General features: G+C 37.7%; 1 protein-coding gene across 19 annotated transcripts in view; it reads right to left on the bottom strand.

The window, feature by feature from the left end:
- Positions 1-15397, bottom strand: part of ANO4 (anoctamin 4) — a 402861-nt gene that overhangs the window by 100676 nt on the left and 286788 nt on the right. For all 19 annotated transcript variants that reach the window (XR_011994944.1, XR_011994946.1, XR_011994947.1 and 16 more), the window contains one exon: positions 4730-4836. Coding sequence is in view for 14 of the 19 variants with exons in the window: in XM_072724685.1 (XP_072580786.1) it covers positions 4730-4836 (107 nt within the window). In the remaining 5 variants the exon portion in view is untranslated. The remainder of the gene's footprint in view (positions 1-4729; positions 4837-15397) is intronic.

Below are 15397 nucleotides of genomic sequence, written 5' to 3'. Positions count from 1 at the left end.
TACTTGAAGAGAGCCCTCTGATGATCTTCAGGGTTTCCTCGTGGCAGAACATTCTGCTTTTTTGGTGCTTTGTTCTGTGAACTCTATTGTTGTCTCATTGGACTCTCAGTAACATCTTCTCAACTTAGAGTATACCAGGTTCTGCCTGGGTTCTTCCTCCCTGGGCTACTATCTAGAAACTATGCCAAAGTCATAAACTGATGCAATCGTAGCACTCATCTCATTTGTTTTCTGTCTCTCCGGGATCCCTATTCTTGGCTGCTGAATGTTCAGTGCCTTGAAAAGAATGGACTTCTACATTTTTTTCTGTGTTTCCTTTGCTTGTTTCAGGTGGGAAAGTAAATCTTGCGGCTCCTATTCTGTCTTGGCCAAAAGTAGAAGTTACATGTGTTGGTCTTTCAGATCAAGACTTATGCTACTTCCTAAAATGAACCTCAAAGATGATGACTAGGAGGATGTCTCTCTGGTGGCTAATAAGGAAATGCCCCCTATCCTCTGGATCCTGGTAGAGTCCAGAGGCTTAGCCTCCCTGGGAAATGGAATATGTACTGATTCATTTTTTTATTGATGGAGGGTCAATCAATGTTTAGGTACTTTTAATCACAGTAACACAGTAATGTGTTTTAAGATGACTGACATTAACATTAAATGTCTAAGAAAAACACCTGAAATGCAAATACCTGTAGGGCTTTTGTATTTTGCCTAGCATGCAGGAAGCCCTCAATAAATAACCTTTGTAATGAATGAATAAATGATTATGTGGAAAGTTCTGATTTCCTGGAGTCTTTACTGAGAATTCCACATATCTCATCAATAAACTTTCAAACATCTCAGATGTTAGAAAAAGCAGAATTCCCAGGGACCTTTAATAAGAGACCTTGATAATGACCTCTCTAATTTTATCATAATTTATCAAAGTCCTGTGAAGTGAGAAAGTCGTTAACATTTGAAGTCTACCACTTCACTAACTTCCCCTTTGAGCACCAATTTTGAAAATGTAACTCAATTTCAAAATTTACTTTATGTACTCACACTGTTAAATAAATCTGTTGATCTATTAATTGCTCTATTTTGAAAGTGGATTTCAACAGGTTTGATTTTCACAGTTGTAATAAATTCAGAGTGAATCTGGAAAACTTACATAATAGTAGTTTACACTCCAGGAAAATGTCCTTAGGAAACATGTTTACAAATCAGTAGTTTTGTGTTATCTCTAATCAATGCTGGCTCATGGAAGATGCCACTTTCACTCATATAAAGAATTTAAGAAACAAAACAAATGGGCAAAGGTAAAAAAAAAAAAAAAAGAGGGAGGTTGGGAAACCAAGAAATAGAATCCTAATTGTAGAGAAGAAACTGATGGCTACCAGGGGGAGATGGGTGGGAGAATGGGTTAAATTGGTGATGGGGGTTAAGCAGTGCACTTGTGATGAGCACCGGGTGTTGCATTAAATGTTGAATCACTATATTGTACACCTGAAATTAATATAACACTGTGTTAACTAACTGGAATTTAAATAAAAAATAAAAGACACTGGGATTCTTAAATAGAATTCTCTTTCATCAAATGAGAGAAACTTTTATAAAGGTCATTGCTTACTAGTAACAATACAACACTTCCTGCATTACTTCAGAATATTTACCTCAAATCGCTGTCTCTGTCCTTTTGGCTCCATTCTGACTACTTGTAAAAATAGCTCACATTTTGAGATGCAAAGTTAAGCACAATAATTGCTGAATGGCCATGTTGTACACAATTTTGACTCTAAGAATGCTGATGGTTAGACATTAATCATGTTTAAAAGATTTTCAGTTCAGTTCAACAAACACTCCTACTCTATGCCAGAACTGCACTAGGCAATGATGATACAAACACCAACAGGGCAACTTAATTATAATTATGGAGCTTATAGTCCAACTACCAATTTTTAGGAATAGATTCTCAACACACTAGTGTATTCTAATAAATTGTGAGGTGTGATGCAAATTATAACATCAATGTTAGTGAAGGTACTGTTTGCATTTTGTAAAATAATTCAGAATAGCTACTGCTATAATCATTTCATTTTCACTCGTTTCTTAGAATTTTCATGATACAATGTTAATTGAATAAGTATGATAAAAGTGAGTGTAGTATACCCTAAGTTTGTTAAAATTACATGGGCAAATAGGGGCTAAATATGAAAAAAGTAATTAATGAAATATTTAAATTATTTAATCCACCAAAATGTTCCAAAAGTGGTTCTCTTTAGGTGGTAGAATTTTCATAACGTCACTGAAAATAAAGAATTCAAGATAATAAGACTTGTACATGATTAATTATCAAATAAACACTCCAAGTTAATTGCCTTAGGAATTCACGGGAAGAGAGAAGAATTCCTTCAATGACCTCCCAATGGTCATGGAGGACTTCATGGAGAGGATGTGTCTCAAGGATGGGTGACCGTTGCAGAGAACACAAAGATGTACCAGTCCACAACCCCGCTAATGTTAAGAAAGATCTAAATCAGGTTTGATTTTACCATACCCACCTGGAAAGACTCTCACTGAACATATTATTTCAGATGTATCCAGATTTGGACTAGATTGCTATCATTTTCTATTATATTTTAATTTATGCAGCTTGGGATCAGAGTAGTTTTTGGCAGCTTCAGCATACTAGTGACTCACACTGAGCTTGCATTCAACTAAACCTCTCAAGTCTGTTCTCTCATGATGTTGTTGAGCAACATTTCTCCCACACTGTACCGGAGTCGTTGTTTTGCTGAATTCGAGTGTAGGACTTTACATTTACAAACTATTAAATGTCATCTTATTGGATTTGGCTGAGATTTCCAGATCACTGAGATCTTTTATGCTCCTGACTCCAATGACAAACATATTTAATGCCTCCATCCAGAGTCCATCCCACCTGAAAGTTTGATGGTCAGGCTGTGTAGGCCATGTACCAGTCATCAATATATTTGCTCCTTAGTTCCAAGAACACTTTCATTGCCTACCTTGCAATAATGGAGCTAGACCTTGCAAATACTTCTCCTTTACCAGGTTGTACAATGATAAACTTTGTCAGCAGAAGGCAATGAAAATACCCTGGAGGAAGAAGCTTGTCTTCCTGGTACCCATGCTCTCCTCAGCAGGCTTCTGCAACACATGGCTTCTATGGTACCAACTTCCTGCAGGGCATGGTGGCCGGTAGCTCATAGCACCTCCCCAAGGGCACGTATCTCCTTGAAGAGCAGGGCTGTTGTGAAACACCTCCCAGTGAATGGCTTCCCTGGAACCCCTCTAGGCAGTTTTCCCGCTGTTCCCCCAGAAAACTGCTTTGCTACCTGCTTTGCTGTGAACCACAGCTATACCACTTCCAACAGAGTCTGGATCTCAGCTTTGTGGAGGGCATCTTCCTAGGAGTGGTAGCTGCCCCTAACACCTGCTATTTCTTTATTACCTACAGTTCTCCTTACCCTTCATTAACCAATCCCTGATGACTCTGACTTGCTCATAGTTTTTATATCAAACTTTCCCTGTAAAAATTATGTGTGATTTTTGTCTCCTGACTAGACCCTGAGAGAGATAGCTCATTATTCATACTATTGATAAAAATCTTGTTTGGACAGAGTTAAGGACAAAGCCACCTGAATCCTGCTAATATATGTTAATCTGTTTAATAATGGAGACATTTTGGTAATATGGAAAGGTTCTCACAAAAATGCCCCAAATATAAATTATGAGTGTCCATCAATACATGAATGGATAAAGATGTGATAAATATACATACACCACCCCTCCCCCACACCCATAATGGAATATTATTCAGCTGTAAAAAAAAAAAGAATGAAATCTTGCCATTTGCAACAACATGGATGGATCTAGAAGATGTAATAGTAAGTGAAGTCAGTCAGAGGAAGACAAATAGTATATGATTTCACTCCCATGTAGGATATAAGAAATAAAACAAAGAAAAGGAGACAACCCAAAAGACAAACTCTTAACTAGTTAAAAGAGAACAAACTGGTAGTTACCAAAGGTGGGAGGGGGTGAGTCAGTGAAACAGGTGAAGAGGATTATGGTACACTTATCATGATGAGCACTGTGAATAGAATGGTTGAATCCCTATATTATACACCTTAAACTAACTTAACACTATGTTATTTATACTAGAATTTAAAAATAAATTTAAATAAAAATTAAAAAATAAAATACATATATATGAATTATGGAAGCTGTTTAATGGGGAAGGTGATTATTTGGAGAATTTCCTTATGTGTGACAGTTCATCTGTGCACTTGCCTAAAATAACTCCCTCCACCCTGCCATCTTCCAACACCAGCCCCTTCTTGTCATCAGGTCTCAGGTCAAACCCCAGCTTCTCAGTGAAGCTTCCCCTGACCACTCCGTCTCATCTTGAACTCACTATTTCCATTTTTTCATGTTACTCACTGTATTTACTTATTTGTTTATTGTCAGCTTTTAACTTCTTAAACATACACTCTAGGAGAGGACCAGGCCCAATATCTAGTCCAGTGCCTGGCATATAATAAGCACTCCATAAAAGATTTGTTAAACTGAAAGAATTTCTCCATGATCTTAGGTAAATGAGGTAACATGCTGTTTTAAAGAGATCTAAGGATGTAATAAGATTTTTACACTTGTGAGTTATCCATCTAGGGAGTTAGAAATTTTATAAAAATGATGAGCAGTTCTAGAATCGTTATATGAATTTACCACTTACCAATTTTGTTTTTTCCTTCTTCATACTTTATTCTTTGTAAAATATGATGTACGATTCTACTTCTTGTGGCATTGTTGAAGAAAGTGTCTTTGTTGTGTATGATGAAGCTGCACACACATATTGAAAACACAAGCTGAAGGTTAATGGGAGGTGATGAATCTAATCTTTGACATAATTTGGTGTTACTCATAGAGGTGTCTTCAGTCAGTCATAGAGAGTATAGTCTGGAACAGCACGAGAGAGCCCAGAGATCACACCAGGGACAGGAGGCTCACACCTCTCAGGAGTTTTGGTTTCAGTCTCCTGAGCATTAACATAATTATGCCAGGAAGGAGCTGGAGCTAAACGCAATTAAGAAACCTTAAAATAAACTAGTAGCAAGTTTAGGCCTCATATCTTGCTTTTTTCCTCAGGAAGGTCATTAGATAAATTCACTAAAAATTTATTTTGTTTTTATCCCCTCCTGTCTCCCATCCACCCCCTTCCATGTCACAACCACCTGGCTTTCAGAAAATTTAAGATCTGAAACTGGTTTGGATGGTGAATATAGGAGTTAGGTAATGAGCTCTGGTCTGGCTCAGGACCTCTGTTCCTTCCCCATGTTTCTTGCTAGATGGGACACCTCTTCTAAAGCATATACTTAAAATCGCTTTCTTTCTCAGCCAGCGGCTGACCCAGCCACTGAAGTTTCTCATAGGGCTGCTCGTAAACACACACACACACACTCACACACACACACCAAGACCCTGATTTTCCACTGGATACTCCTACCCTCCTGAGAGGTTTTCCAGGTGACAGAGCTTCCAGGACCATATAATCCAGCATGAAATGGCCATGTCTCCCCTTCCTAGGAATGTGTTAAATGGTACAATACTAGACATAACTGTAAATATAATTGCTTCATAAATTAACTCAGCAAACTTTTAGTACCTCCTATGAGTTGGACACCATAGAAGGTATGGTATGTTGGCAGCCACTGCCTTCAAAACCCAGCTCAGAAGTCACCTCCTCCAGTAGGTCTCTTCACTCCTCCAATGCCACTCCTTTTCTGCAAAGAGTTCAGTCCCTCCTCTGTGCTACTTCTTATCTTGTAAGCACATCGATTTATCAATTATTCAGTATTATCATTTGTTTTTTCATTCGTTCATTCACTCATTCCTTCAGCAACTGTTTACTGAGGGCTCTGTCTAGAGTACTGATTACACAATAGTAAACAAAACAGATAAAATCTCTGTTCTTGAGAGGCTCACAGTCTAGTGAGAAAGACAAACCATAAAGGAAATGAACATGATTGTATGGCAGAGATGGACAGAATCAACCTCCCTTTGCATCTCTGTATCCCACACAGGGCTGTGAACTCACTCAGAACAAAAGGCTGAATCATACTAATTTCTGTAGAACCAGCGTCTAGTGAGTGGCTGGTTCAAATACAGGTACAGGTTTTTGGATAGCAGTAAGTAAGGGCCATTGGTATGCACATTGGGGAAACTGCTATTAAATGTTTTTTTCAAGAAGATGGATTCCCAAGAGTAGTTCAAATATCAGGAAGAAGAGAGAAAACTGGCCTAGAGAAGATAGTCCAGGCATGGGGTCTAGTTTGGGAACAGCTGGGAATGTAAGTTTGGAATAACATACAAAAGGAATAAAGACCAGGGAATATGAAAATAAAATGCAAATCACATAAGCTGATTCCCCGGAGAAGTATTTTCCTCTCACTTTTACTTCCCTAGGCATCTGTTATAAAATACTGTTCTCAAAAAGTAATTTGACTTGGTGGATAAGAGATAAATGCTATGTGGGTGAATGAGGAAGCTGCAGAGCTTAGCTGGTATTTTCTTTAGGGTTTTCTGAAAACATTTTAATGCATCAAAGAGGAAGAGAGGAAAACTGAAAGTTACATTTAATGCAGCTCCTTTTATTTTATCTTCCTCTGCGTTTTCACCTTATTTAAGACAGAACATTCCATTTTAATACCAAATAAAGATGCCATAAAGAAATAGACAAATAAAAAAGCCCATTTTTTGACTCACAATACCAGATGATAACTGAAAACTGATAAGCATGACCATGCTTGACAGGACAATTCTGGCCTAAAAGCCCATGTCCTTCCTCCATTAAATGGTTTTCTGCTTTCTTCTCCTTTTATAGCACCACATTACATTTTGTGAGCTCATGTAATAGTTCTCTATAATAAGCACTGCAGATGAGCTTCAAAATTTTGTTTTCCTCTTCCTTACATCTAGGTTGTACCTGGAGCCTGGAGGTTCTATAGTGGGAACAAATATATAGGGCACGTGCCAGGCACTATTCTAAGCATCCTAGATATATTAACTCATTCAATTCTTACAATCACCCAGGACACAGTATTTTATAGCTTCATCTTACAGGTGAAGAATCAGAGACAGTGAGTGATGCACCCAAAGTCACTCAACTAAGGGGGAGAGCCGGGATTTCAACTCAGGCTGTCTGGCTCCAGAGGTTGCCCTCTTACCCATTCACCTGTCTCTCTGTGTTAGAAACTTCCTGATTCCTGGAGGCTGACTTGCCTTGTGATCAGCCCAAGAGTTGCTCTACCTAGAATTCTTTCCTTGCTTCCACTCATTCTTTGAGCCTCATTTCAGGGCACATCTCCCTCTAAGGGTGTTCCTTGACCGAAAAGCGAGGTGGGCTACAATATGAGAGGGAAGGAGAAAACCATTTAATGCATAAGGAAGATGACCTTTAAGTTCTAACATTGCCCCTACTTCTCCTTAAGACTTTGAAGTTAGACAGTCCACAGACTAAACCCTAATTTTGTCACTTACTATGTGGTATTGTAACCGTCTTTCAAGTTCCCTGGATATTGGTTTCCTTATCTGTGAAATGGAGATAACACTGTAATTACCTAGCTTTTGCAGACTCAGATGAGAAGTCTTGCAGAGCCCCACTGTCTCGCATTTAATAAGGTCTTGGAGTTAGCTGTCATCTCGTTGCTGTTGCTTCATATAGAAACTGTCTGCCTAACATACCTGACTTCTCTGGATGAGCTTGTTGAGGGCAGGGACTAGCCATGCTCATGTCTGAATTCCCAGCACTAGTACAGGGTGTGGCCCATGACAAGCCCTTACAATTGGCTCACATGGACTGACCTGGAGAATACCTGCTAACATTGGGGACTATGTGACTAAATATCATTTCCTTTTATCTTGGCATCTACTGCTTCCTGGAAAGATTTCTACCCATTTCATCTTTCCAGCTATCACCTGAACCATTTTCTGCATGTTATCAAAGGATTTTCTTACAGAGTGTGAAACAATCTCATTTTCTCTGTCACTCTTTCACATTGAAGGGCCAAGAGAAGGCACAGTGATGATTCTTGAAATCACTGCTCTCAAGCTTTCCTTAGCCACTTAGCCAAAATGACCTTCTTCAAATGAAATCACTCACATACCCACATGCACACTCACATCTTTTAGAAATGTATTCTATAAGTATGCTTACCCATGTACAAAGTGACAGATAATCAAAAACCCTCATTATGGCATGGGTTATAATAGCAAGATTCTAAAAAACGACTTAAATAATTCATCAGTGAGGGTTAAGATAAACAAATTATTATACAACTTAACAATGAAATACTCTGCATCTGTAAAGAGAGAGAGGGTGTTCAGTATAGATATAAAAAAAAACCTTCAAGATACTACAGGAGAAAACAAGGTTCAAGAAAATCCCACAGCCATTTGTATCAATCAAAGAGCCAAACATACACATATAAGGAAGTAGATATAAATGTAATGACATATTTATTTGCTTGCACATGCACAGGCTGACTATGATAAGGACACATAGACATCCAGAAATACTAGCTGCCTCTGGGGAGAACTGGATGGCTGGAAAGGAAGGAAACTTCACTGACACATTTAAGAAATTTTTATCATATGTAAATACTACCTATAAAAATATGAAATATTTTTAAAAGAAATTTTTAAAGGGAAAATGCAATTTCTGTTCTAGGTTTGTTCTCTACTTCACCTTGAAGGATAAGGAGTAGAATAAACTGAATTGGCAGAGGAATAATTATGTGATCAAGACTCTGCACATATATCTCCTTATACTACCCTTTGGAACAGTTATGTAATATGCCTGAAGTCACACAACTGAGAAAGTATTCAAAACCCATCTGTTGGTTCCAAATTTTCCTACTCGTTTGTAAAAGGAACTGCTGAGAGCACATGCCTGCCTGTATGCATGTGTGTGTGAATAGGACTTTCTGGATGCTTTCATCTTGCCCCATGAGGAAGGCCCTGCTGACCTGTCACCAAGTAATAGGCAAACCTGAGCCTAAAGTTCCTATTGACTCCCCTTGAGGATTTCTACTCCTGCTTTCTCTGGAGGTGAGCCACCCTCAGTTTTTACTTGAATCTCCCAATCTCCCCCTTGCTAGGAAGGGCAAAAACTGGAAGAGAATATGCCATGAAATTATGTTTTAGCTACAGATGCTCTGAAGCTGTGGTTATTTGCACTCTGTTCTTTTTTTTTTTTTTATATCATTTGTTTATTCAAGAGTCATTTATTGAGTACCTATTATGTTGAGTGAAGGTGTAGGGCAGGGAAATTGAAGATTTCATAAAAGTGGCTGTTGCCTCTGTGAGTATGATCCTGTTTTTTTTTTATTTTGATAATTCAATTTTTAATTTTTTAAGAAAACTCCATATTGTTTTCCTTTTTTTTAAATTTTTTTTATTTTTTTTTAATTAATTTTTATTGGTGTTCAATTTACCAACATACAGAAAAACACCCAGTGCTCATCCCGTCAAGTGTCCACCTCAGTGCCCGTCACCCATTCCCCTCCAACACCCGCCCTCCTCCCCTTCCACCACCCCTAGTTTGTTTCCCCGAGTTAGGAGTCTTTATGTTCTGTCTCCCTTCCTGATATTTCCCAACATTTCTTCTCCCTTCCTTTATATTCCCTTTCACTATTATTCATATTCCCCAAATGAATGAGAACATACTTAAAAATCTACATTAGGGTATACTGGGAGAACTGTCCAGAGGCTACGCCATTGTGTGTTCCCATTAAATGAGATTAGCTTCTCATGAGTACCATGCCTTTTGTAATTTGCTAAATAGTTGTAGAAAAAAAAAATTTTTTTTTTTTTAGAAAATATTTTTTATCACTAAGTTTGTTAGCAAGGAAATTAAGATAAAGGTTAGATTTACAGGATTTAATAAGTCAGCTCAGATGATTCACATTTTACTTTAGCAGCTATCTCCAACCATTTTCATTCACAACTTAACATAAACTGGTTGAAAATGGAGTCTGTCTTTGCCATCTCGTGGCTTAAAGTTCTTTGACTTTGTGATGCATTATGATAGTGTTCTGACTTTAACCCTTTCTCTTCCTGGTGTTCCTTTCACCATGAATTCATAGCATCAAGTGAAACTTCCCAGAATGAGAACTGTTCAGGTTATTCTGACATACACAATGAAGCAGAATGCTATCAAGAAGACACAAATTCCAAACTGGTCAGTGGGAAATGACTAGAAATACAGGCTTTGAGGAGTTGGCATCTTTTAGCTATATTTGCAAATACTGAGATTTAAGCAGCTGAGAAAACAGCAAAGTTGACTATTTGCACTCTGTTCTATGTTCTCCTACAGCCAACTGTCCACAGGAGTGTTGGAAAGTACTGTGATATGCTGGTTGCAAACATCCTGTAAGATTCTGCTTGCTCTGTGCAAAGAACTGTTCACTGAGAGTGTAAAAGTGGTTAGGGGGTAGAAAGGGATGTGGGTATCATGTATGTATGTATTTTGAGTGAGGGTAATGCAAAGGTGGAAAGAACCTAGTTTCTCTCCTCAGAGGAGCCTCTATTCTTATTAGATAAAATGAGAAACACAAACAATTCAAGGGTGTGAATTGGGGAAAGGTATTCATTAGAGCTGGGTATAAAATCAGCTTATCATCAAATGTGTTATCAACTAATTTTTTAAAAAATTTTCCTCTCAGGCAACAGCTATTAAGATATGGCCACACATTCTTCACAATTAACTTATATGAATATCTGGAGGTGGCTCACCTCCAGAGAAAGCAGGAAACCCAGCTTGCCACTGTCCAGGGCTTCTGTTCATGCAACTCCCAGATTTTTGCACAACTTGTTTCTTTCCAACATTTAGGTCTCAATTTAAATGTCATCTCTTTAATACTTTAGCTAGGATAGTTACTCTCCTGTCTCACAAGTCTGTCTTTCTCTCTTCCATTACCTTGCTTTTTTTTCTTATGTTTTACTCTAGAGCCTAGTGCTGTTGAATAGGAATTTCTGAGATAATGAAAATGTTCTTTATCTATGCTGTCCGATATGGTAGCCACTAGTCACATGTCACTACTGAACATTGAAACTGTGGATAGCACAAATGAGAAAGTAAGTTTTTACTTTTACTTAATTTAAACTGATTAAAATTAAAATATAAATAGCCACATGCAGCTAGTAGATAGACAATTGCCTCAAATATGGAGCCAGTTTGAACATGTGGTCAAAGCCTCAGTAATGGGATCCTTATCCTGCATTTCCATTTTGGCTATAAAAACTGGAGAAGGACAGTGAGCAAGGGGTGACAATGCCCTATAGGACTGTGTATAGGTCTTGGGTTCAAGTCTTCCTCTTCATTTTAGTTGTATGGCTTTGGGGAAGTCAATGAGTTTCTCTGGGATACAGTTACTTGTCAGGAAAATGAGGGTCATACAGTCTTAGTTGCCCAACAATGGGGTTAATCACATAGTGAAGCTATAAAGTAGTGAGATAGATCATCAAACCTATGTGGTAGATGACTGGACTCTACACGAGTCTAAGAGACAACTCGAACCCAACATGTCCCAAACAGAACTCTTGATCTATATATCCTTGTAAGGTAAAAATCTGCTTTCTCCCTCACCTTTCCCAACTTAAAAAAAATGGCACTGTGGCACATTTAATTTCTCAAGTCACAAACTTGAGATGCATCCTCTATCCTCTCTTTCTCTCATGTCCAATATCCAATCAAATTCTTTGAGTTCCTTTTCCCAAATGTTATCCTGAATCTGATCCTTTATCACCCTCTTTGCTTTGAGGTTGTTTCCAAGAGCACTGTAATAATTTCCTAACTATTCCAATTTCACTTTCTACCATCAGTTCATTCTCTACCTAACAAGGATCTTTTAAAACAAATAAAATATCACCTCCTCTTCTATTTAAAACTCTTTATCAACCTCCTATAGATTTGGAATCAAGCCTAAACTCCTTTCCATGGTCTATATGCTCCTGCTACATGTTCTAGTCCTGCCTACACCAATGGTGCTTATCTCTTCTCTTCATCTTGCTCATTATAAACCAGCAACACTGCCTTTTCTTCTGCCCTTGGGAAAAAAACCCAGCTTGCCACTGTCCAGGGCTTCTGTTCATGCAACTCCCAGATTTTTGCACAACTTGTTTCTTTCCAACATTTAGGTCTCAATTTAAATGTCATCTCTTTAATACCTTAGCTAGGATAGTTACTCTCCTGTCTCACAAGTCTGTCTTTCTCTCTTCCATTACCTTGCTTTTTTTTCTTATGTTTTACTCTCTGAATTTTTTGAGGGGTGGGAGAAGATGCATCTACATTTTCATTGTCTGCCTACCTTTCCCTCTAGAATGATTGCAACAACATATTGACTCCACATGAACCAGTGGAAGAACTGGCCAGCACAACTGCAGGGTTAACCCAGCACAACTGCTGACATAAAAGAATCATGAGCAAATAAAATGTGTTTTAAGTTACTAAATTTTCTGATAGATTGTTATGGAATAATAGGTGATCAATATGCCAGTCTTTTCTGATGGCTAAAGTTGTATTCTTTCATAATACAAAAGGAAAAGTGAAAGCTAATGTTTTGAAAAATATTTCAGAAAGCTTTCTCAATTAAACTTTTAAATAGAGATTTATTTTTTAACAAGGAGAAGCAAAGGTGATACAGTTAACCGTCACTTAAATTATGTCCTCAAATTAATGAAAATCTAAGTAGGAACAAAGCAACCAATTAATTTTTTATGTGACAAACCTATTTTGAGAGTTTTTTTGGGCTTTAGGCACTGTGGTGCAATAACTAACTTCTTAAGTATAATTGTTATGAGTAAAAGGATGAGATAACTATCAGGCCAAATACATAATACATAATATTCAGAGTTCTGACCCTTTGGTAAAGATTTTAAAGCCTCTCCCTAGGATTAAGGTGATAAGCTGCTGAAATTTAAAGCAATGTGAGACATTTTTCTTATTCCATTGGTCATTTCTAATTGTACTTCATGACATTATCTTTTCTATTTGAACATTAAATAGAAATTAAGAAATACTTGCTCTTGAGACTTCCAGGTAAAGATGGGAAATTAAATACTTGCATTTAATTAGGCTTTCTCTCAAAAACCCATGAAAATAATAGTAATATGTGTATGTTTACATATAGGCATAAACCCTCAAGGAACAAAGCAGAAAGCAACAGCAATAAAATGTTGGAATGTGAGAAGCAGACTCACAGGTAGTAACAGACTTAGCAGACTCCCAAACCAGCTCTGGACAATACCAAGAGCAGTCATATTTATACTACAAAATCTCATAAAATTTTAGAACTGGGGCACCAGTGGCCTCTGGAAGCAGGGTGAAAGGGATGTCAAAATAAATACTGAGATTGAAAGCTCTTTAGGAAGATGTTAGATCCTGAGATTTTCCCTGTACTTTAACAGAAGCCCAGAAAGTTGGGTTTTGTTTTGTTTTGTTTTTTTTGTGAGAGTTTTTTGTTTTTGTTTTTGTATGGGGTAATAATACAGCCCCTGAACTGTAAGACATCAGACATGGTTAGGGGTAGGGAAACTGGTGATGAAAACTGTTTTTCACTATGTGAATGTTTGCATCCTAGAAGCCAAGATTCCCAACGGTCTTCATCTGCTTAGGCTTCAGAACACTGGCAGCCAGGTTTAGACTTTCCAAGCAGGACACTGGCAGAGACTTCTCTGAGGAATCTGACCAACTAAAGAGGAAAGATCAGAAGAGAAAGGGAATGGGGACTCCAAAATGAAACCCACCAGCCATTTCCCTACAACAAAATTACCAGTTGATGGGTCCCACCCACTACTCTGAAATTGTACTTAAGTTTTACATTTTCTATTATTTAACATGGACAGAGAGCCAAAGATTACTGGGTATCTGAAGAATTCACTAACAAAAGATAGAGAATAATAGAGAGAGCAAAAGCAAAACAGAAAGAAACATGTTAAGGATATTAGGCTCTGTGAAGTGGTGAAACATTAAAAGATATCATTATTCTCAGAAAGTTAAGATACTGTTATTGTAAAAAAAAGGTCAAAATAGGATTTTAAAAAGCAGGAATACCATGAAATTCAAAATAGTCTTTGTAAATTAAAACAAAATGACAGCAAAATTTAAAAACATAATAGAAGCATTTGAAAATAAGTTGAAATCTTCTAGAAAATAAGTTCAGAAAAATCTCCTAGAGCAAAAATTTACAGATTAAAAAAAAGGAGAGAAAAGACAGACATGAGAGGATCAGTTAGGAATCCTATAAAGAGGGACGCCTGGGTGGCTCAGTGGTTGAGCTGCTGCCTCGGGCTCAGGTCATGACCTGGGATCCTGGAATGGAGTCCCACGTTGGGCTCCCCATAGAGAGCCTGCTTCTCTCTCTGCCTGTGTCTCTGCCTCTCTCTGTGTGTCTCTCATGAACAAATAAAAAAAAACTTTTTAAAAAAGGAATTCTACACATAAAGAAAGAAAAAGGGATAAATGATATGCAAAATTCAAAAATTATTCAAGAAAATGTCCCTCATTTGCAAATATCTTCTCCCATTCTGTAGGTTGTCTTTTAGTTTTGTTGACTGTATCCTTTGCTGTGCAGAAGCTTCTTATCTTGATGAAGTCCCAATAGTTCATTTTTGCTTCTGTTTCTTTTGCCTTCGTGGATGGGTCTTGCAAGAAGTTACTGTGGCCGAGTTCCAAAAGGGTGTTGCCTGTGTTCTCCTCTAGGATTTGGATGGAATCTTGTCTCACATTTAGATCTTTCATCCATTTTGAGTTTATCTTTGTTGATAGTGCAAGGGAGTGGTCTAGTTTCATTCTTCTGCATGTGGATGTCCAATTTTCCCAGCACCATTTATTGAAGAGACTGTCTTTCTTCCAGTGGATAGTCTTTCCTCCTTTACCGAGTATTAGTTGACCATAAAGGTGAGGGTCCACTTCTGGATTCTCTATTCTGTTCCATTGATCTATGTGTCTGTTTTTGTGCCAGTACCACACTGTCTTGATGACCACAGCTTTGTAGTACAACCTGAAATCTGGCATTGTGATGCCCCCAGCTATGGTTTTCTTTTTTAAAATTCCCCTGGCTATTCGGGGTCTTTTCTGATTCCACACAAATCTTAAAATAATTTGTTCTAACTCTCTGAAGAAAGTCCATGGTATTTTGATAGGGATTGCATTAAACGAGATATTTGCAAATGACGTATCGGATAAAGGACTAGTTTCTAAGAACTATAAAGAACTTATTAAACTCAACAGCAAAGAAACAAACAATCCAATCATGAAATGGGCAAAAGACATGAAGAGAAATCTCACAGAGGAAGACATAGACATGGCCAACACGCACATGAGAAAATGCTCTGCATCACT

Source organism: Vulpes vulpes, chromosome 10, assembly GCF_048418805.1.
Source record: "Vulpes vulpes isolate BD-2025 chromosome 10, VulVul3, whole genome shotgun sequence".
NCBI lineage: Eukaryota > Metazoa > Chordata > Mammalia > Carnivora > Canidae > Vulpes > Vulpes vulpes.
This window is presented reverse-complemented; position numbering and strand designations above follow the sequence as displayed.